General features: G+C 39.2%; 2 protein-coding genes and 1 long non-coding RNA gene across 8 annotated transcripts in view; all 3 read right to left on the bottom strand.

Moving 5' to 3' along the window:
• The window catches only part of GXYLT1 (glucoside xylosyltransferase 1), a 44,374-nt gene extending 33,118 nt beyond the window's left edge, over positions 1-11,256 (bottom strand). Inside the window, exons 1-2 of one of the 3 annotated variants that reach the window (XM_032493297.1) lie at positions 10,881-11,256; positions 3,984-4,076 (exon numbers count right to left, since the gene is read on the bottom strand). In XM_032493297.1, the coding sequence (XP_032349188.1) occupies positions 3,984-4,076; positions 10,881-11,110 (323 nt within the window). In that variant the 5' untranslated portion in view covers positions 11,111-11,256. The remainder of the gene's footprint in view (positions 1-3,983; positions 4,077-10,880) is intronic. The other 2 variants (XM_032493295.1, XM_032493296.1) reach the window with 2 other exon arrangements.
• Positions 11,257-13,503: 2,247 nt separating this feature from the next.
• Positions 13,504-19,940, bottom strand: LOC116667648. The gene is made up of 2 exons (XR_004324584.1): positions 16,545-19,940; positions 13,504-13,988 (listed from the first exon to the last, which is right to left on the bottom strand). It is a non-coding gene; the product is annotated as an uncharacterized LOC116667648 (long non-coding RNA).
• A 144-nt stretch (positions 19,941-20,084) lies between these two features.
• The window catches only part of YAF2 (YY1 associated factor 2), a 67,570-nt gene continuing 63,776 nt past the window's right edge, over positions 20,085-23,878 (bottom strand). For 2 of the 4 annotated variants that reach the window (XM_032493294.1, XM_032493292.1), the window contains 2 exons: positions 22,709-22,861; positions 20,085-21,901 (listed from right to left, as the gene is read on the bottom strand). In XM_032493294.1, the coding sequence (XP_032349185.1) occupies positions 21,664-21,901; positions 22,709-22,861 (391 nt within the window). In that variant the 3' untranslated portion in view covers positions 20,085-21,663. Of the gene's footprint in view, positions 21,902-22,708; positions 22,862-23,878 lie in introns of those variants that run through there. The other 2 variants (XR_004324580.1, XR_004324581.1) reach the window with 2 other exon arrangements.

Here is a 23,878-nt window from a genome sequence, read left to right as displayed (position 1 = left end):
AACTCAAGTCATATGATAATATTAAAATTAAAAGACTGCATAATGAAAAGATAACTAAAATTTAAAAATAAAACAAATTAGGAAAATATTTGCAATCAATGGCAAAAGTGGAATGTATTATTCTGAGTTCATAAAATAAGTATTAAATATTCAGTAGGTAAATATCAATACAGAAAATACGTAAAGGACTTACAAAGCTAAACGAAATATGTTCAATAAATAATCAATGGATATAATTCAATAATAAGCTATCATTTTACTCTAATAAGTGGTAGTATTGTAACTCCCAGTGATGAGTACTAAGGTTATGGTGACACCAGTACATTCACATAATGCTGGTGCAGGCTTAAATCTGTGTAATTCTTAGAACACAATTAAGTGATATTCATTCTTTTTAGTGAATATTTGAGCTCCTTTCATAAGCTAGACACTGGGGATAAGCAAGAAAACCACAATCCTGACCTCATACAATTTACAGCCTGCTGTGAAAAGACAGATTTTTAAAAGATTTAATCAGAAAGCATGGGAATTGCTTAAACAGAACAGAGCTGAGACTGATAAGTGGGCTCACTACACAAACCTCTAACCTAGCCTGGAAGTGCTGGGGAAAATCATCAGTCATTCACTGGTTGCCAAGCAACCTGCTAAATAATGGGGTTTAAATAACGAGCACCGTGTGGCATCTACCTGTAAAGCCAACACTCTACAAGTGGATGACGACCCACAACCACAACAGATGCAGCAGGTAACTGGGAGGGCAGAGAAGGGAGAAGCAGTGCGAGCACAGCAGCCGGATCAGGAGTGATGCGCGCCAGTCAGGGGCAGAAAGGAAGAGGTTGACAGGAGCGACGATGTGGGCGGAGATGTGTGAGAAGCGTCACCGTGGACTGACGTGTGGAAAGTCCGTCACCAACCAGACCACAAAATGCAGACGAAGGAAGGTGTGAGGAGCCAGACCAAGCCAGCAAGGTAAAAAGCAGCAGCACGCAGCTGGAGATGCAGTCCGGGAGCTCAGGAGAGAGCCGGGGACTGAAGACAGCAGTTAAACAGTCGAGCCTGTGACTGTGCAGGGCATGGGCAGAGAAAAGAGCAGGGCCCGAAGCAACGTCACTATGCAGGAGCTGGGAGGAGCCGGGGAAGAGAGAAAGGGGTCCAGGAGCAGAGAGAACAAAACGCTGAGATACGGGTCTGAAGAGCCAGAGACTGACACGGTGGAAAGTAAGAAAGAGGAAGTGCTAAGCAATGTCAAAAGACAAGAAAAGCAAGATTAGCCTCAGAAGGACAATTCCAGAGGTCAGAGGTGACTCCCATGGGGGCGGGTGCTGGCGTTGCTCACAGCGGGCTGAGGTGTGAATTTTTTAAGGAGTGAAGCCAGTAACATTGTTATATAAAATGTTTGCTAGTGAAGAGAAAGAACAAACAAAGGATGCTTGAAGGAGGAGGGCTGAAGGCAAGCTGTTGTAGGGACCTGGTGTTTGGTTTTGTTTCCAGGACAGAGAGAGAGAAGGGGATGAGGACTGTGACGTACGGCTGGAAGGTGGTCAGTCAGGCTGAGGACGCAGATGCAGACACAAATGACTAACAGTACGTGCACGGTGAAAACACTTGGGATTATTTTATACTCAATGTATAATAAAGTAATGGGGAGGAAATGATCCCCAAGATAAGTCTGATCAACACAAAATTATATAAAGATTTCAAATTGGGAAAGCTGGGACAAGGCTGGGGCGAAGAACACGGTGCCAGCCGAGGGCCCACTGGCGCCAGGAAAATGTGAGACCTAAGAAGCTCTTCCAGATGGGCAAAGGAGCTCTGAGAGTCAGGCAAAAATGAGTGCTCGCTTAGAGTAAATACTGAAACGGAGGGTGAGAACGGCGTGGTAACTGTAGGGCATTTTGGCTTGTCCACACGTTTGAACAGACACTAAGAGATTTTGCACAATGATATGATACATGTAACGAAATGGTTACAGATGTATACTATGGATGTAATACTGCAAGTGGAGAGTATTACTTTTTAAGTCTCAAATTTAGGAGAGTAACAGTAACAAGGATTTACAACATAGTGTATCCATCCCTTCCAGGGAATACTTGGGAACACTAGGAAAACAATGAGTTAGAGAGTCCCAAATAAAAGGGGTAATAAGCAGAGACTCCAGGATTCAGGCGGGTTGACTTCTCTGGGTACTCTCGCAGTAGAGGAGGAAGGAACATGACCACTCACGCCATAACTCACAGGGGGGCCTGGGTTGTAGAAATCAGAGTACACCGAAGTTTTCAAGCTTACCCAGCTTCCAGGGTGAGCAGATTTACATCACAAGGCTGGAGATAGCAAAATGGTGCTTGTCAATACTCTATTCATTAGCAAACTCTTGAAAGAATGAAAAATATGGAGCTCCAATTCTCCAAAGTTATGAACAAGCTGAATGGTTAAGATTATCTTTAAAAAGTTAATTTGTAATTTATTCCTTTTCACCCTCTCCCCCCACCCACCACCAGTAACCATAGGTTTGTTTTCTATGTCTGTGAGCCCAAGATTTGCAGATACTACTATATATGAAATAGATACATGAGTTTCTACTGTAAAGCACAGGGAACTATATTCAATATTTTGTAGTAACCTATAATGAAAAAAATATGAATACAAATATACGTATATGTATGAGTGAACTATTATGCTATACACCAGAAACTGACACATTGTAAACTGACTATACTTCAATTCAAAAAAAAAAAGTTAGTTTAGAAGTTTAAATAAGCTGACTGGACTGACCCATATTAGAATTTCGATCACCCAATCTATTCTATAGCAACAAGATACAATTAAAATATCTAATTTCAATGATTCTTTCCCAGTTGTTCATGGGACGCATAATGTATCGGGAATACAACAATTTAATAATATATACTACTATTATGTATTAAGAATGTGGTTCCTCCCATGTAGAACACATTACCTCCCGTCCTTAAGCCCGGCTAATTTCCTGTTCGTCACGTAGTCACTCCCTCCAAAAGCCTTCCCTGATGTGTTAAGATGATCCCACCTGCTGACCACCTGTTTCTCCCATCATCAGAGCTATAACTTGTCACCCTCTATTACGGTCCCAGGTTTACTAGGGTGAAGCTCCCATCAGAATGTAAGCTCCAGAAGGATGGAGCCACGCTAACCAGACTCAGTCTGATTCTTAAGCAATTGGTACTGTGCCTGGCAAATGGAATGAATGGAATTAAAATTTAAATACATCATAGAGACACAGTAAAAACAGGGGACTCTCAAAGAAATTTTATTCTTGGGAAGGGCACTGCAGGCAACTGCCTCACTCTCCCCTGCCACTGTCTCAGAGACAGTCTGATATTCCATTCCTACCAACACTGAAGGTCAGAGCAGGAAGGGACCTGAGCGTCAGCCAATCTGACGCCTTCACCATCCAGAGAAGTGGGCAAAGCTGAATTATTCCACCACTTTTAAAAATGGTCAATAAACAATGTCATATTATTGGCTCCTTCATTAAACACTGACTTTACCCTCCCAGTCCCCAATATTCAACCTCTCTGCTAATAACCAATAAAATCCTTCCCAGCTGTCCCCCTCTACCCACAAAATGTTTTTGCGGTACACTAGCTTTAAATTAGATGAATGCTGTATGGTTGTAAATGTCAGTGGAAGTCTCTTTTTATCACCCGTGAAGCAATTTATCACCTGTTACCTAAAATTAGATCATAAATTGTCCTAAAAACAATGGTTTATCTTAATAACATTTTTTTAAATTTTAGAGCATTTGATAAACAGTATGTACCAAGAAACAGTGATAACTACTTCAAGTGGGGGGAAAGGAACAGAAAATCCAATCGGAAATGAATTATTTAGTTGTATGATAATATTAAATCACAGGAAAAGAGACATTTTTATGACCTATTACAGTAAAAAATTTATTACCTAATCTTACCTACACTGATCTACCAATTAAATAGTTAAGTGCCTACCTAAAAGCCGCTTCCCAAAAGCAGTTCATTCCACAAACATCAGAGGGCAGCATCCAATAGGGATTCCAGTAACACAGAGAGAAATCTTTACACCTAACAGAGTAAGACAGAAATAGAGAGTTCTAGGTGAGAATTTTAGCTTAAAACTAACAAGGGACTTACTCAATAACATAAAAACTTATGGTTCTCTTTTACAGCAATAAACATTTCAAATCCAACTTGCTATGGCAATTTGAAGATTTTTGGAAACTGATTTCTCCCTTACTTAGGGGATCACTATTTTCAATAAAACTTTAAAACTTCCGGCAGAAATACTACAGACTGGAAACATTTTCTGGTCAGGAACTCTCCTAATATATTAAGATTCCCTCCTCAGATGACAAAGAAAATATTGGAATACTTCTAAAATTTTCCTTCAGGGACTACACATATACCCCCTAGAACAAAATCCATTACACCAACAAAATATTTGCTTATCCTGAAGCAAAATTTAACCACAAATGCCGGTGGAAAGGAAACAGAGAATCTTTAAATGCTTTTAAATTCATCCTCAATCTAAGCTACCTATATGGTATTTTAAGTTGAAAAGTAAGAAATCATGCTCAAGTTCATTATCTACATTATCTCAGTTTCCCATTCTTCACCAAGCTAGACCGTTTTTCTTTCCATCCTTCTGTAATGAAAATATAAAACCCATGTACTAGTGAGTATACATGCAGCCTACTGTTAAAAAAATAATAATAATAAAACACTGAGGTGCTGCTGGCAAGAGGTAGCGTAATTTTTTAAGGCTTCTTATCTCCCAAATTTACATTTTCTCACTTATGAAAATTTGGTTTAAAGATTAAGATAAAGAATAGAAACTCAATACTGAGAACTCCCTAGGTATGTAAGTAACCATCACTACAAGCGATAAATTAGGAAAACCAACTAAATCTGGAGACAGAACTTGTACATCAGGCCAAAAAAAAAAAGTTTGAAAATATTAGAAAACTAAAGATAGTTACGCAACTTCTAGTTATTACTTGTTTTTATTCCTTAAAACTTTTTTTTTTTTTAATGAGGGGGAGGTAATTCGATTTATTTATTTATTTATATTTGGAGGAGGTACTGGGGATTGAACCCAGGACCTCTTCCATACTAAGCATGCGCTCTACCACTGAGCTACACCTTCCCCCTCCCTGAGCTATACCCTCCCCCCTTATTTCTGAAAACTTTTGAAAACGGGGTATTAGACATACGAAATTCAAAGAGGTAATGCTATTACATAATTTTAATGGGCCAAAACTGTAGCTGAGCTAAGCGGGTCTCACCTCAATGAACAATGACATCAGGCATCAGTGGAGCCTATAAATGCAAAGTTTCTCCACTGTGGCTCAAACTGAAATAAAACTTTACCATGGCTCATCCTCATATTCCACATGGCTTAATCTTTCTAGCTCTAGGTGGCTTGTCTACAAGCAAACTGATCAAGGGACAGCACAGGGACCTCTGTGGTAATAAAACAGTCTGTACCCTGCCTGTGGAGGTGGTTACAGGAATTTACCCGTGTGATGTGACAACAGAAAACTACGCATACACACGTGAGTGCACGTAAAGATGGTGATGTCTGCATACAGACTGCGGGTTGTGCAGTGTCAATTTCTGGGGTTCTAACATGGCACTATGTTCATACACATACACTCCCGATACAGTGGTATTACACTAAGCTCATGTAAGATGTCACTACTGGGGAAAAACTGAATTAAAGGATAAACGGGGTGTCTATGCAACTTCCTGGGAACTCATACTTATTTCAAAAGTTTAAAAAAAAAAAGCTATTCAAAAATTAAATTCCCCCAAATTTCAGTACTTGAAAAATGTTTTAAAAATTGAGATATTTCATTCTCTGGATTAAAGAGAGCATTTAACAATAATGCTCTCCACAGTAACAGTTCTCAAACTTGAAGTTTACTTAAATCCAATAACAAAAGGTCTTTTATGTTTTTAAATAAAACTGGAAACAGTATTTTTCATTTCAAAACATCCATGATAGCCACGAGGCTTTAATGAAAACCATGCACAACGTGGAGAGTCAGGGATAAGTCTAGGCATATCCAGCATAAGAATGTGGAAATCTGAATGAGGTGTCTCACCAGTGATGCACCGTCAAGGCACGGATACCTGTGCCGTGGCTGCGAGAGAAACAAAGATGCTCACAGCCACGTTCAAGGAGACCATTCCCATGGTACTGACCACCACCAGGTAAAGATTATTTTAGGAGGAGGGTATAGCTCAGTGGTAGAGCATATGCTTAGCATGCACAAAGTCATGGGTCCAATCCCAGTACCTCCATTAAATGAAAAATAATAATGGTAATAAATTAATTTTTTAAAATATGAATGCTCCCTAAATTGTTTTTATTTAAAACTTTAAAATATATGTATTTTAACTAAAAACTGTGTCCAGAAAACTTAGATTAATTTCTAGCTCTAATTCAGGTCCTCACTTCATTTTCTTAAATATCTAATTTCACAAATACTCAAGTAGGAAAAGAACTGCAGTTTTCTAGCCATTTCAAAACTGAGTTAGCATCACACTGTGCAATCTAACCCCTCTCAAAGAAAAGACAAAACAAAACCCTGGATTAAATATTTAACTGTTAAAAAAAAAATAGGAAAAACCTCATTGGTAGAAAGTTTTTCTATGCATGACAAAAGTAAAAACAATAAAGGAAAAAACTGCTAATCTGAATACATAAAAATTTTCAACTTCATGTGGTATACCCTCTGAAAAAAAACTTAGGTCAACATGTGGGGGGAAGCATTTCCAACAGATATGACACATAAATAATAACCTTAACGTTTTAAAAATAGGATTTCTAAGTCAAAAATACACATTATTTTTTCATTAGCCTTATTACTTTCCGCTCTAAAAGCACAGAACAATATTATTTTAATTAATTAACTACTAGTTAGGTTTGTGCTAAGCACTTTACAGCTATGTGAAGTATGATCTTCAATGAACTAAAATACACAGTGTAAAGTACTGGTTTTATGTAAGATATCTCCGCATTAACAAAGCAAAGATTAAGGTGACTTTATCAAGTCTTTTAGCCTTTCTCACAGTTCACTGCCTAACTCCTCTCTTCTTCAAAAATGACTGCGAGGAAGAGGAAAAACATTGCTCCCTACAAAACATTAGTGCGAAAATAGTGGTCCAACCCTTTCTCAGCTAAATCCATGGTTTTCCATCTTTGGTTTTATAACAATAACCTGGAGCGTGTATAGAGATTCCCAGACTCCACTGTCAGGCACTCTGATTTAGCAGGTCTAGACTGGGGCCTGAGGACAGAATTTTTCCCAGAGGTCAGAAATCAGAAAAGAAAAAAAAAAAAAGAAATCAGTTAAAAATTTAAATGATCAAAACCATCACCACATTAGCTGTAATTTTACTATGCCAGACACCGCATTGAAGAATTTACACAAACCATTTGACTTCAGTTCTCACAAGCAACCCAGTAATACAGATCCTCTTAGTTCTTCGTAACTGATAAGGAAATGGGTTCAAGGTTAACACAGCCAGTAAGTGGCAAAGCTGAAGTCTGTTTCCAAAGCCCTGACTCTTTCCACTTTGCATTCTCAGTATGTCTGTGTTCCTGAGACCCAGCAGAAAACCGTAACCTGAGGGCCTGACCAGACCTGAAAGGGAGAGTGAGGGGACTACACCTCCCTGTGTGACAGTCATTCCCACAAAGGGCACGACAGTCCAGAAGTGGTCTCACCGAAATGCTTAGTAGTCTGTTGACCAAGTCCCCACTACCAGTAGGCTGTCTAGCCACAATAGGACGAAATCTTGATCATCACTGTCAGGATGCATCAGTGACATGTAAGGATGTAACCGCCCTGAGCATCTGAAGCCACAAAATGGTGTACCTCCTTCTGCAGAAGTAACTAACATCGGGACATCTGGTAAAGACAACTGCTTTAGATCGCATACCTGAAATGCAGGCTGTCCATAAGGAGCAGCTTCAGAGTCAACGTGGAAGAGCCACAGCCCACCCAGCATCCCCCGCCACTGAGGCAGCACTCCTCTCCAACACCAGGCACGTTCTGTCTGCGGCCGGGGCACAGCCGGAGAATCAGAGGTCCCCATCCCAGCCAGCGCTAGCTGGTCCACGGATGGGCATGTGATGCAAGCAAGTCCGATGAGGGCCTTTTTCTCGAATTTTCTATGCGAGATTAGTGAAGAAACACTGCAAGGAGTGGAAAGAGCCTATGAACAAAACCTGTCTACAGCAGGAGAGAAGAGAAAGAGCTCCCAGTCGTCGAGGTTCCTGGAGCTGCCCAGGCATTTTTCCTTCAATTTTGTTCCTTTCAGGAACCCATATAAGCCTATAAATATCCGTTTTGCTTAAGTAAATTTTGTTGGATTTTTGACGACTGACAGTGAAGAATTCTGACTACTATAAATTAAGGTAAATATAATCTACATTTTATACGTGAAATACATGAAGCAGGGAGGTGGTCAAGGTTTCACAGCAAACAGAGCCAGAATGAGAACACAGGCTTGTCTGACTCCAAGACTGACCTGTTTTCTAAATACCAAAATAATGGATTAAAACAAAATGAATTAGTAATAAATTTCACTGAAAAATTGCTCTCATCGTTTTAGAGGTTTTACTTTGAGAACTTGGAAGGACATTTCCAAGTATCTTGCAGCCAAGGAATTCCATGCAGTGAACATTTTCTGTAAGATCTGACCAGCGCAGCCTACTGGGTACAACCCTAATCCCACGTTTTAAATGAGAGAAACAATAGTTTTAATATGTGAGGTAAGGCTGCTTCAAAACAAAGTTAAGAATGCAATGATAACCAAGTCCCATCAAGAAAAGGAAGATGCTGCTAGCCTCTTCGCCCCGTTTTCCACTAATGAAACTCTACCTAGACTAGGTCCTTATCACAGCGGCTTTATAGAAAAAGCACTTGCAGGGCATCAAAGGATACACAGTTTCCAATCCTGGTCCAAGTACTGATGCCCTCTGCACTTTGGCCAAATGATTTACACATAGGAAGAGAAGTTAAGAATACCTACTCCATATCCCAGGGCAGCCAAAAAAGTTGATGGAATTCTAGGAGAAATCTTAAAAGATGTCAGAAATGACAGTATCTAAAATGGAAAGAGTCCTGATGTCTCCTGACCTCAGCCAAATCACGGGGTGAAAAACATGACAATCTAGCTTTCTCATGTTGTTCCTCGGCCGGAACTTCTACACATGTACACGTAGTGAAAGGCACTTCACATTTTTATGAAGACTGATACACCTTCAGTTTCAACTTAAAAGTTTGCCTCGTTTAAAAATGAGTCACGCTGCTCAGAGAACCTGTAATCTACATCTTTTTAGTTGACTGGACTCTGACACATCAAACTTCAGGTTTCAGTAAAGGCTCTATAAAGTATTTACTAAAACGGAGGCACGTTTTTCCTGAATTTCAAATAGTTTTCTTAAAATTAGCTGGCCCAGCAAATGTAATTTATAAAAATGTCACAAAATAGAAGTATTGAAACAAAGCACTAAAAATGAATGTTAACTCTATCAAATTGAAATGCTAACATCAGTCTACTTGCACTCAATGTTTTCATTAAAATATTGCTTCCTTACAACTCTACCCAGTGCAAAAGTAATTTCTTTTCCATAGCTTCAAATGATTCACACTAACATAATAAACCACCATCAGCTTTTCATGAGCTCATCCAGGTCTCTGGTCACAACCTCTCCCAGGACAGATAACTGAGGGCAGACAAACTTGGCTGTGGAAGCAAGTTCTGCTTTTATGAGCAGAGTTCTGATGTCTAGGAACTGCAGGAATTCTGACTATAATCAAATCCCTTGGTGAAAATACGACAATCCTCTCCCAATGCTGCTCCTCTGCCCAAACGCCCCCTTTCCCTTTGGGAATGAACATCAACTCTAAGGATAAAGTTAAATAGCCTACAACAGACCCACACTCTCCCCTCCTACCAACCCGATACTTTTCCGTATCAAAGCAACCTTTGCCTCTGCCTAAGGGAGCACCCGGGAAAAAGGCGCCCACAAGTAGGGGAGCTTATTTTTCAAGGAAGTGGAAGCGCTCAGATTTTGTTAAGCAATCATAAAGCGTTGCATTCTTTTTTCCATTTAAATCTCATGTTGATTTCCAGCTCTGCCAGTGATATGTGTAAATCCACTTAAGTAATTATTCTGCTTTTTAAATTCCGGTTTTTAAAAAAGACACCTCTCTCTCATCTCACAAAAGACGTGAGCACGTTAAGTATCGTTTATTTTTCTTAACTTGCTGTGAGTTTCACAATAGACCGATTGTTTCCTAAAGAAAAATTCACAATCGCATAAATGCACTGTCCAGATTTAACTAACCAGCTGATAATGAAAAATTTAAGCGTTAACACGAAAATTAGACGCCTCATCGGGGGGCGGGGGGATTGAACTAGGGCGCCTGCCTGAGGTTTAAATATCTCAGCTTGAATGCCATGGAAACAAGAGGGAATTCCCAGTAGCCAGACAGCAAGAAGGCTTTTGTAAGACCCTCTCATTTTCAACGAATCCTAAGAAGGAAGAGGGGGGAAAACGCAACCATCAATTAAAAGTTGAAAATTAATTTCTAATTGGTTTAGAGTCCATAAGGGAGAGTCCGAAGCAGACACGAACAGTGTGGGGTGCTCTCAGGCTGGAGCAGTGCCGGGTTCGCCCCCGGAGTGAGGGGAAGGAGGGAAACGGGCAAAGGGGGTCAGAGACCGCGGCAAAGGAGCGGGAGACGCCGGCCAGGCGGCGGGAGGCGAGGGACGGACCCGCGAGCAGCCCGGGCCAGGCCGAGCCCCGCGCCCCCGCGCCCCGGCCCCCAGACAGGGAAGGGCCCGTACCTGTCCGACCGGCCGGGATGCGCCGCGGGGCCCGCGGGGCCCGCGCTGCCCGCCCCTCTCGCGGCGCCGCGTCCACCGCCCCCGAGCCAGGAAGCCGCTGCGGCCTGCGGCTTCCCGCCACCGCCGCCCGCTCCTTCCTCCAGGGACACGGCGAGCTGGCTGAAGGCGTAGAGGAGCGAGCAGAAGCCGCAGGCCAGGCACAGCACCACGACGCGCAGGTAGCGCCGCATCGCGCCGGCCCCGCGCCGCAGCCGCCACCGCCACCGCCGTTGCCGCCGCGCCCGCCCGGGCGAACTGGAGCCGAGGGAGCAGCACCGCGCAGCCGCGGGCGCAACAAGTTCCTCCTCCGCGCGGCCTCCCGCTCGGCCCTCTTCCTCCTTCCCCTCCCGGCCCCGCCTCCCGGCCCCGCCCACCACCCTCGCCGGCGCGCAATCGCCCGGCCCCCGGCCCCTTCGGGGAGGGCGGGCGGCCCGCCCGACGCGCCGGCGCACTGAGCGCGGCAGGCGCTGAGGGCTCCGGTCGGCTGCCCTGGGGTCCTGGCGCAACGCGGACAGGGGACGGGCGACCCCCAAGCCCTCTGCTTCCAAGTGCAGGGGCGGGGTGCGGCGAAACGAGTGGGGTATGGGAGGCAGCTGACCCACATGCAAATTATGGTTCTTCCACACGGTCGTTTGGGACGTTGAGCGACCTAAATTCTTCGTCACTGAAATGGAGATGATATCCTCGTCGTAGGATGATTGTAAAGATTAAATTGCTTAACGCACAAAAAACGCCTGGCACTTAGAAGGCTCTTGGTCTTAATCACGTTTTTCAGCTCTAGCCTCCTCAGCAGGGACTTCCCCAGCCTCTTAGCCTGGTCTGTAATACAGTGTATGAGCCATTTTCACCCAGTCATCTAATTACCTCCTAACGCTGGTGAGCATGCATATCCTTGCTCCCAGCGAGGTTGTAAGCGCCTGTAAGGCTGAGCTTCCTCCCTTTTACGTTTTGTCCCTCCTCTGAACTCATCATTTGCACGTCCAAAACGAAGTTCTCCCTAGAGAGCTTCGTCTTTAGCTTTCCATTTATTTTTCCCTCTTCCTCAGCCGTATTTCCACTCCATTCATTTATTGAACATTTATCACTATGTGCCAAGCACAATGTGACTACCTTGGGTACAAAGACGCCGAGCTGGAGTATGGGGTTGGGCAATGGATACTTGCAAGTGCAATACAACCATACAGACATTAGGATGTAAGCCTGCAGAGGTGTGCGCACGCATACAAAGGAGCAATCAGTTGTACCTGCTGGCACGGTCAAGAGACACTTCATGCTGTTAAAGTCAAAACCAAGCAGAGACCAGACTTGAAAATTCCCTGAGCAGACAAAACCAGTTAGTCAAACAAGCAAAGCTTACTTTAGCTTATTTTGCAGGGTAAGCGAGGTTAACTTGACCTCGGTCACCACTTCTTGCTTATGCATCTGAAAATCATGAGCAGGACTTAAATAGTTCCCCAAATTGACAGGAGGTAACCACTAACCAGTTCCCTTTTATTTAAGAAAATTCTAGGAGGGGTGGGTCGAAGTGAGTGAAGGGGGTCAACTGTAAAGTGATGGGTCAGCTGTATGGACGGGTCAACTAGACTTGTGTTGATCACGCTGCAGAGTATACAGTGTTGAATTACAATGCTGTACACTTGAAACTTACATAACAAGAATTTTTAAAAGAAAAAAAGCAGCTGAATACAGTATTTAATGTTTTAAGTTTACACTGTTTAAAAAAAAAGAAAAAGAATATTATGATATTTTAACCAATCACTGTCAAAAATACTCACTCACTGCCTTATAACAATATACCTCATTCCATATTTTGGTTTGAGTGATCCTGGTTTGCTATCTTTTTGGTGTGTGCACAATAAACCTTTACTAATAACTACTCCAGTGACTCATTGGTTTTGCTTCTGTTTTTTAATGAACTTTTGACCATAACAAAGTGGCCTGAGAGTCTTGGGTGGGGTAAGGGAAGTAATTCTAGGCTGAGGGATCAGTGAAACAGGCTCTTGTGTTTGGGGAACTGAGAGAATTTGATACCACCCGTTAAGTGAATGCAAGAGAGGATGATGGGCCATAAGGCGAGAGGTTGAAGGGGCCAGATACCTGAATGCCTTCTTAGTGCACCAAGGAGTGTGAACTTCATCAGGCAGACAACGGTGAACCACCCACCGAAGGGGTTTTAAATTAGGAAGTAACCTGATCACATCTGCCGTTTGGAGAGCAGATTCTGGGTGCGGTGTGGAGGCTGGGATAGACTGAGATAGGAGCCAGAAAGCAGCCACAGGGCGAAAAAGTGAGAGGAAGGAGGCTTTAAACACACACGCACACATATTTCATGGAGAGAAAACATGTTAAACTGTTCAAATTGCACTGCGAACTTTGAAGAGTTTGCCACGAGAAACAAGGTGGGGGAATGCGGTGTAACTGGACCACGGGCAAGTCATGAATCGAATCTAAGCCTCAGTTTCTCCCCTATGCAGATTAAATTTCTTGCCTTACCTGACCAAAAAAAAAAAAAAAAAAAAAGAAAGAAAGAAAAGAAAATTAGCATGCTATCAAGATGTGTGAATAGAATGAAAACATACACTTATTCATTCAATAAACATTTATTGAATATATTCTACATGCCAGAGAAGGGGCTAGACTGTACTGTCCTCAAAGGGGAGACAGGCAAGTAAAAAGAATGGCAATATGAACTTAATCCTTCCACTACTACAGTTCTTAAAGAAATAAACTTAATGAGGTACAAAGATGGAAAATAAAAGCGTTTGTAAGAGTGGAAAATAGATTTTGAGAGCGAAAACCAAAGGACATGGTACCAAGAAACTGGAGTAAGAGCTCGTACTCAAATACATGTTTACTTTAAAGCGATGCTAACTACAATTGTTTCTATTTCAACGAACTAAATGTAATGAAAATAAAGAATAACTTAAGGACCCACAGATTGTTAAATCCTGGAATGGCAGCTTTCGTTTCTGCAATAATATATGGGAAGAGCACGTCCAGAAGAATAATCATCCATTTACTTGACATCAGGGTTCTGGACCATATCATCCCTTTAGGTTCCTTTTAATCCTGTAATTAAAAAGGAAATTCTGTTGAAAAAGTATATAAAGCATTCCCCAAATAGAAAGGATTTTTGTATTACCCACACGCTGTTCGAACTGTTGTCTTGGACTATAAGGAGAGGTGTGCATACCCTTCTGATCACTTCCAGGATTCGCATATTACATTTTGATATTCCTAAAATATCATTATTGAAAATGATTTAAAATATTTTTATGTAATAATGGTCAGGCTTTTCTTTCATCTACTGTGTATGTACATATTCTTAAATCAATTTTTTCATCTCTAGACCACCCTCTTAATTCTCTAATGATAGTTTGGCTATATCCAAATTTTTAATCAATGTTGAGCTTCCCTTCAACCTGTCAAAAAGATAAATTTTGATAGACGAAAAGAAACATAAAGTTAGTAATATTTTGTTGTTGTTTAAATCATGGAGATAGAGACCTCCTCCATGATCTGGAAAACTCTCAGATACAAGATAATCCAATTCTTAACAGTCATATTCAAAGGACTGACTTTGATTTTTCATATCGCTCCTAGTACATGTTGGATATGTAACAGACATTGAATTAAGGAGTGTTTATTTTTTACATCTTTTCCAACTCACTCTAGAGCAAATTTAGGTCCTGCTCAGAATTTTCTTCCCACTTCTACCTTTTAGCACTTCTTTAAAAACAAACAACAACAACAACAACAAAAAGCCACAAGACATCCTATGAGGGAAAAGGTAAATTCTAAACCTTTTCAGAGTAAAGTTCAAGACTTTTTTTTAAATATAACTTCCACTTTATAAAGATCTTTGCATAATCTAATTTAATCTTTATAACAATTATACAAAGTAGATGTTTTATTCTTTTTAAAAAGGGAACCTGAAATTCAGAGACGTTTGCTAACCACGTGGCTAGTAATGAAGGTCCACAATTCAAATGGAAATCTTTGAGGATTCAAAGTGCATGTGCATGTTTGTTTTTTCTCTTATACCATGCTAGCTTAATATCAACAAATAAATGCTAAACTGAGTGATGCAAATTAAAAGTAAAAGCAGAAAGAAAAAATCATCAATGCTATATGAAAATCTCTTAGACTGGTCTTGGGGATTAAAGCAAATGAAATTTACAATCAGAGAAATACAAGTCAGATTAGCTGCAGAGCACAAAAAATCAGAAACAGACTAAAAGTGAAAATCTTTCCTCCAGTTGACCTACAGTGAAATTTCTCCTTTTTCCACAGTCCATTTCCTAAGGACCTTGTTGGGCTGGAGGAAAAAGTTGGAAAATTATGCTGTCAGCTGTAGCAAAAAGTACTTCATTTTAAGTTTTCATTCAGACTAGTAAATGTAGGGGAGGATAAAAGAGTAAAGTGATTTTCTTCATTCTCAGAAAAGTCAACTACAGTCCATAAGATTAGACAAAGTGGCAGTGGAAAAGTAATAAATGGGGACACCTTAACTCCTGTATGATCCCAGAATTCAGCTGGCATTTCCATCCACAAAGGAGGGAGAGTATGGAGAGGCAGCATGGGGAGGGAGGAGGAAGGAATATCCTGTGGACCATCCTTGTATTTCTCCCAGGTTCTAGCTTCAGGAACATTTTATTCCCATTAATACAACAGATTGTAATCTATTATTTAAAAAATTACTGTCAGTGGGGGGAAGGTATAGCTCAGTGGTAGAGCACACTCCTCGCATGCATGAGGTCATAGGTTCGATCCCCCATACGTCAGTTAAATAAAAAATAACAGTAATAAATAAATAAACCTAATCCCCCCTACCCCCCCCCCCCGGCAAAATACTGTCAGTAAAATTAAAAGCCAGATTTGCAAGGAAATTTAGTCATGGAGAAAATTAGAACTAAAACATATATACCCAAGTTCTCCAAAACCTGCCATCAGTCAAGGTCATGATTATAACAACATCGAGTAACAGATAAATCTCTGGACCCAGATTGCTCACAATTAAAAGATGAAAATAATTAAGAATTCTGGTACCATCACACTTCAGAAGTACAGTGCTTAGTGGAAAAACAAAGTCAGAATTTGTGTTATCCATATTCCTTTCTATATAATTACATCCTAAACAGTCCCATATGTTATGTTTGATTTAAAAAAAATATTTCTATAGTTTATTTTTAATAAAGTAAAAAAGATTATCTGTGTCTTTCTAATTAAGTTAAAGTGTCCCTTTATTTACCTTCTCCTATAGTGGGCACATCATAGGTTTTTATATTTTCTCTTATTAAAGATCAAAAACTACCTCTTGGGCCTAAGGCCAGATCACCGTGCTCTTTACTTCTGAAAATTGCCTACTTTCCTTTTTAATGCTTTCACTTCTATTTTGTCAACAGTTTTCTTCTCCCAAACTGGTTTTATGTGATATCCCAACTCTTCTCAATCTTGCCGACCCAAGAGTAAACACAGGCTAATTTTATCATCGCTATTATTATGAATTAAGAGGACAGTGAAAATAATACACATGAAAAAGTCTAAATTAATAAATCTTGGTACCCAGTTTAGTTTCTGAATTCTCTTGTAGAAGTTAATGAACATATGAATATGAGATGGTACCTTTTATCCACATTCTCTACTTCCAGGCAAGTCAGCAGATCTAAACCTAGATGTAATTCAAAACCGGCCAAATGCGTGTATTATTTCCACTCCTCAGGAATTCCAGTTAGATCATTTAACTGGATTTGCCCCCAAAAGTTCACACTGGGGCTTATCTTCATACCTAAAATAAAGCAGTTTTTTTGAAGTATTACTGTTTAGCCTTATTTACAAAGAGATTTGAGGAACTTTATAAGAACACAAGGGGAATGGTAAGTAGACAAAAATTGGAATCTAGCAGAATAGAGCTAGATCAAGAATAAGTTAGAATATAGGTGATTGGGTTCTGCATAATTATTACAAGTAATAGTCTGAGATTTCTTACAACTAAAGCAAAACCTGAGGGTGATCAATGATTTGCATTGTTCCTAAGAAAAAGGTAAATTGATTTCTCAGGTGAAGTAAAGCTTTTCCTGAAGCTTTATTTATTCCTGAATAAAATTTCTCATTTGGATTCTGAGTGACATAAAGTTTTCTCAGTATCCTCACTGAAAGACAATAGCAAACCTTATTCAGCTGTCTTATTGATTTTTAAAAATTAGTATCAAAAAATGATCATCTCACATTACATGACTTAAAAGTCTTAAATTTTCGAAAATTCAAGCTGGAGTAATGAAATGGTAGCTAGCTAAAGCTACTGGTGACACTTATCATCAGCTGTAACTATCAGAATGAGATCCTAACATCTTTAGTGGGGACTTAGGGTGGATACTCAGGCCAAGCTGAATTTACTAGGGGGAAAAAAGGAAAAAAAAAAAAAAAAAAAAAGGGAGGCGTGCCAAGCCCTGCCTCTTCTCTGTTAATTCTCTGTATGTTTCTTTTTTTGAGTAGGGGGGTATTAGGTTTATTTATTTTGTAGTGGAGGTACTGGGGATTGAACCCAGGACCTCGTGCATGCTAAGCACATGCTCTACCACTGAGCTATACCCTTTCCAGCTCTGTTTTTATTAATTCTTGCAGTAATTGCTTTACAATTATTTATTTACAAATCTCTCCTCCAAGATGTGATCTCCACATCTTTGTCCTCTTTATAACCAGCCCCGAAGACCAGTGCCTATCACGCAAAACATGTTCTGTAAATGTTCACGGACTTGAATACTGACGTAAAGAAAATCTAGATGAGGAATTACTGAAAAGCATTACGGCAGTAAAATCATTAGTACAGTATACAGCTCCTACTGATGACGGGGCAGGGAGAGAAACCACCACCCCGAAACAATTCAGAACACGAAACGTATCAGAGAACTGAAAGTTTTCAGAGCTCTACCTAATTTTTCTATGGAAGTACCTGGTCTTATCATGGCATTTCATACGCTCCAGAACTGGCCCATTCCATAAAGGCAGGAGTCTCTGCACGGGCTGCTTACAAAGCCACACTGAAAGCATGACATTTACTGGGATAGCGGGGATGTGCATTCAGGAAGGTAAAGTGTTCATATAATTCCAGGTAAATCTGACAACTTCTTAAAATGAACTGGTTTTGAAGAAAGTTGCTCTACAGCTGTTACACATACAGCTGCCTTAGCCGTCTGCTAACCACGACTGAAACCTTAATGACTGAGACATTGTGGACTCATCGTAGCTTGTTTTAAAAACTCTCGAGAGACAGTATTATATGTTCTATTTGTTTTCTCCCCCTCCTTAGTAGATTTTCTACTGTCATCCAGATTGTATCCCAATCCCCGGCTTTCTAATTTCTGCCAGTATTTTTGCTTTGTTTCCCCTGCCTCCTCCCACATTTTGCTCCATTTTTATCCCTCCTTGCCTTTGCTATTATGGGCGCTCACTTTTCATCACCCTCAATACCCAGGGAGGCGGTCTTTTCCTTCTGCCTTCACAAAATGATCAGTCACATCCTGTACTTAGTAACCTCCGTTGTCTCTTGATCCTGCCCAACTAGTTTTGTCACTGATGACTTCTACACTTCAATTTTTCTAATTTTGGTTGTTTCAGACAACTGGAGGTGCCAGCGGTTGAAGAGGTGGGCCAGTGCTAATAAGTCGAAGTAATACTTCTTACACACACACTCACTTTTCTGTTTTCACTTAGGTTTCAAAATACAGTACAGAAATTTCTATCAATGGCCCAGGTCTTTAAAAGATTCTGGAAAAGAGATTTTGCAGACCAAGAAATGAAGTAAGATAAGGGTTTCAGTGGAAACTATTCTAGACCACTTAGCATGAATGCATATAATATGAAGAAACTACATTCTTTCCAGGCAATAAGGATTTTTGTCTAAAAGGAAGGCAATAAATATGTTATCAACTTAGAAAAGCTGAGATTTTCCTTCCTTTTAAATGTTTTCACTTTATCTGCTATATCACTATAATTTTTGGAAAGCATTTAATAAAAATAAAACCTTTAAGTTATTAAGTCAACTATTTCTATTGTGTAATACAAAGTTTTAAGAACATGTATTCTTGTATGCCTCAAATTATATTTTTCACTCTTACTTATATCAAAATAAGGTAACAAACTCTGAAAAACATCCAAATTCTTTTTGAGCAGAATTTGACTAAAAGAACCCACTGTTAAAAAACAGGGTAAACTGATGAAACAGAGCTAAAAACGTACTTTAAGCCCAGGCTCTGAATCTTTCTGCATATTTTAACATTAGGTGTATTTACGGGAGTTGGGTCTGTTTCCTGGTTTGGAAATGTATTTGAGGTAGGGTGAAATGAATGCAAGTAAAGATAATTGTGACTGATGAAAGGAAAACAAAATTTCAAAGCAGCCAACTCAGCTCATTTCTCCTGTCTCATAATGCATACCATCAGGTTCCTTAATTACAGGAAGATGGCTGGTCTGGGATCAGAGCAAACATCTGATGTAGAAAATTCAGTGTAACGCAATTCCTTTTGATCATCCAAGAGGGCATGGAAATGATTTTATGTTTTTGTAATGGGATTTTACCTATAAAGATATTTACTAAGCACTGCGTATGTGTCAGGTAACTGTAGGAATTTTACATGGATTGACATTTAATCCTCCCCGCAACCCTATGAGTTAGATATGATTATCATTATCCCTGTTTAATAGATGGGAAGTGACCCTGAGTGATTCACTCAGGCCCACTTAGGTTCTACAACAGGGATTCAAATGCCAGACACCAGTGAGCACTTTTAATTTCCATGCTATACTGTCTCCCCACCTACACAGAAAGAGGACTATGGCCCGATCAGGTAAATTCCCATCTTCTGTCAGATTTTCTCTCCTGTGGTCCTTTTAAAACACATCCTGAAAGTATCTGGTCATCATCAGAAGACCCAGTACCTCCAAAGAGTGGTTTTGACTTATATATTAGAATTTCTTTCCTATTACAGTTATACTTGTAATTTTACTATGACTAAAAATGAACATATATATATATATAAACATTTGAAACATGTGAAAAAGAGTAAGACAAAAAAATTCATATTTTGAAAGAACATACCAATGGTTTGGGGTTCCACTGAGAGTATCTTCAAAACAAATAAATTTTCATTTAACAACACTAAAGAATGAGGTATATAAATGTTTTAATCACAGACTTTTACTGTATGCAATTAACTGTATTTCACAACTTGCATCTTACAAAAAAGACAGTACCATTGTGCCTTAAAAAGTACTGCAGTTAAACAGAAAATTACATTACCACGTGAAACCACCAAATATCACAACTGTCAGGGTCTACAGTTTTCTTTCTCTCTTCAAATGCTATCATGATGTTTTTATGTGATATTTTGCATTCAAGTTACGATTTAAAGTTCATTTATAGCTCAGCAGTCTCCCATAGGTGAATATATATTAAGCAAATGGCTAAGAGAAAGCAGGAGACCCCAGGAGAATTTAAGAAGTACTGTGTGGTTTCTAACTTGGATTTTTAAATACAACATAAAACACCTTTACTAGTTGTAAACAAAAATGCAACATCTGTAGTCATAAAAATATTTTATTGGTAATTTTACATAATAGTAAGTGGGGGCTGTAAATACTTTTAAAATTTCAGAATATTGATAAATGCATAAACTGGCAATTGTTTCTGAAAATAGGGCACTATGATTTTTGTAAGAATTGTTATATTTAATAAGAGGCCAATTAAACTGATTTAGGATTAGTTATTTCCCAGTTCTGTGCAATAGTTCCCATTTCTGTATTAATTAGATACATGCTTCTATGACCCTGGATAAGTCTGGGACAAGGAAATAGCGATAAAACTATTAAGTTAAAGCTTTTCCAAAGTTGCAGCTTTTAAAATGCGGCAGGTTTCTTTTCTCTTCTGTTTTTGCCAAATATTTATAATTACTTGAATTTTAATGTTCTATATAATACAGAAAATACCAGTGTTCAATGACAATAGCACTAAACTTGAATTAGAAAACTAAATAATCAGTTTTATTGTTTACTAGTTCGCTAGTAAACATTACAATAAATGAATATTTTGAAAGATAGGCAAAAAAAAAAAAAAAAAAAAAAAAAAACCCCTGAAAGAAGAGATAAAACCAAAAACGTAATTCAGGAACAATAATTTAGTAAAACATGTCAAAAGCATTGGCAACGGTTCATACAAATTCTTTATTTAATAACAATTTTCCTATTTGACCACACCAAGTACCAGCAGGTGTATTTAAGAGGACGAGCATCAAAAAAATCCTGTCGCAGCCGTAGTTGATCAGGCTGATCTCTGACTTGTATACATATAGCTATTGTTTCACAACTCTCAAATAATACATATTTAGGCAGCTTGCACTATGTTATAAAAATTTAAATTCGTTACATGCCAATAGTAGAGATTTCAAGAATTATGTGTTAGAATTCACTAAACTAAAAGTGAAAATAGACTTACCAATAACACTGCATAATGAATAATTCAACCACATTTTCATGGCACCTTTAACGGTGGAGACCAAAATGTTAAGTCCGGAAACGTTTGGTAGGCATAGATTGCAATAAAATCTAACAAATTCTAACAAATTTCTATGTAAAACGCAAATTATGGATTGTGCACGAGTATGTTTGTCATGAAAATGTGGTACTTGTTGGCATAATCTGTGTATTTGCATGGTATGACAAGTGACTAAGAAACTGGAGAAAATAAACTTTAATGAGATTCTCCATTCAGTGATGAGGCTTCTCCTCTGGGGGAAGATGACCTGGACATGCCCCGCTCTGTGTTGTCAGAGCTGGAGCCACTCTGACTGTGCTGGTCTGCAGAAGCAGCACTACATGCAGGCGGTGACTTGGTTTTCTCCTTAAAGTCTGTAATAATGACTGTCAGGTCTCCAACGGTAACTTCCAAGTGTTGAGCACTACTCCGATCCACATTTTTCAATCTTGGCCTAAACACAGAAGACGATAAAAATTTAAGCTAGCTTTTCTCTCTACCCACTTTCTGAACATGAAATGCATAATGAATTAGGTAAAAATGGCAAAATGAAGACATCTATCTTCAAAGCTCTCTATTCATGTGTAACTAGCCACAAAAATATGATTAAATGTTTGAAATCATCAACATTAATCAAACCAGTCATTCATGCATCTTTCTCACCATGGCAAAAAAAAACTGGGAGTGATGACCTCCTAATTGTGCTTTTGTAGCTTTATCATAATTTTGTAGGCAGCTTACCAATTGTATTAAAACAAATGCTTCAAAACAGCAGTGACATAGCTGCCCACAGAAGCAGCTGGTAACAGCTAAGGCTGAGTTATATGCAGGGCTGTGACTCCATTGATGTGCACTTATGATAAGGGCATCACGACTGTCTGATCTGCCCGGAACCAGGACCATTTTGATAGGTCAAAAAAAGCTCATGCAAATACCTGTTCAGTAGTGTGAAAATCACTCTGAGCTTTTCACTCTGAGTTAAAAAGAAATAGTTCAAACACAAATGTCTTTTAATCTAGTTAAAAAAAACAAAAGCAAGCAAGCAAGCATCCTCACATTTAAACTTATATTTGTGGCCTTTGTGTTTAATTCCTAATATAGCTTCAACTCAGAAAAACACTTTCATGATACCTTACAGTAAAGGAGATGAAATCTGCTATTTCTGCTTTATATACTACTTTATATATCAATGTTTAAAGACAATATTAAATGGTTAATTTTTTTATTCCAAAAGTGCAGGCACAACACTCTTCAGATTTACCTGGTTTTCTTATGACTGTTCTTTTTGCTAGTTGTTTCCTTTTCACTTTTTTCTTTTTCTACTTTATCTTTTTTCTCTTTCTTTGACTGTGTAGGGGGCACAAACTGCTGCGTAACCTGCTGTGCAACCAACTGGGAGACAGGTCGAGGCTTCCTGTGTGCATGTTAAAAAGAAAGTTGTTTTTATTACTATAATTTAAGAATATATGTTCTTTATGAGAGAATAGCTCAAATTATGAACTAGACATATGATTTCTGCACATAAAAATTTCTCAAATGTAAGGTAATTCAGGGGTGTGATTTAACACATACATTATTGTCTTCCTATCTAACAAAAATAGAACTATAATAACAGTTATAGTCCAAGAGATACAGTCAAACCATTAAAATGTAACTGTTACATAAATCGACATGAAAATTATTAAAAATGTATATCAAACTGTGCTCATGGGGAAGCACACTTATAAGCATGAAGTTTTTAAATTAAACTTGAAAATTTACACTGAAGTAACATTTAAATTTATCCCTCCTCCCTCAGAGAAGGAAATATCTCACCATCTGTGACAATGGCTCTTTGTTCCTTCCTTTAAAATCTTTGATTTATTCATTTAATAAATATGAGTGTCAAAATTTCTCACTCCTTATTGTTCAAATCCTTGAGGTTCCTTATGTAACCAGCCACAGTTTTACTACGCTTTTTTGACCCTGGACCTCTGCTCAGTCCTTTGAGACTTGCCTATTTACTCACTCATTCAAAAAATATTTATTGGGAACCTACTGCAGAACTGCACCGAGATGTCTGAGGTGCTGCCTGGCTTCACCCTCTGGGGCTGGTACAAGCTGTCACTACTGGTCCAGGGTCCAGGACCCCTCCAGCTTTACAGCAGAACTTGGGCAGCTGAAGTCAAGATTCAAAGTATTTTAAGTCTGTAAATTCTTAAAATGATAGCAAGAAAAACTGAGGATGCAAAACAAGTGGGAGGGGAAAAGCAAGGGAGAATAAGATAAAAATACAGTTTAACAGATGGTCTACAAACAACAGTAACCTATTGCCTGGAAAATCCTGACCCTGTTTTGGTCAGTAGAGTTATTAAAAAAAAATTTTTTTTTCTCCTCTCGAGTAAGACAAAAGAGAAACCAAAGAGAAAATACTGCACAATCTATGATTCAA

This window comes from Camelus ferus, chromosome 12, assembly GCF_009834535.1.
Source record: "Camelus ferus isolate YT-003-E chromosome 12, BCGSAC_Cfer_1.0, whole genome shotgun sequence".
Taxonomy (NCBI): Eukaryota; Metazoa; Chordata; class Mammalia; order Artiodactyla; family Camelidae; genus Camelus; species Camelus ferus.
The sequence above is the reverse complement of the archived record's forward strand: the minus strand, read 5'-3'. Positions and strand labels throughout refer to the sequence as shown.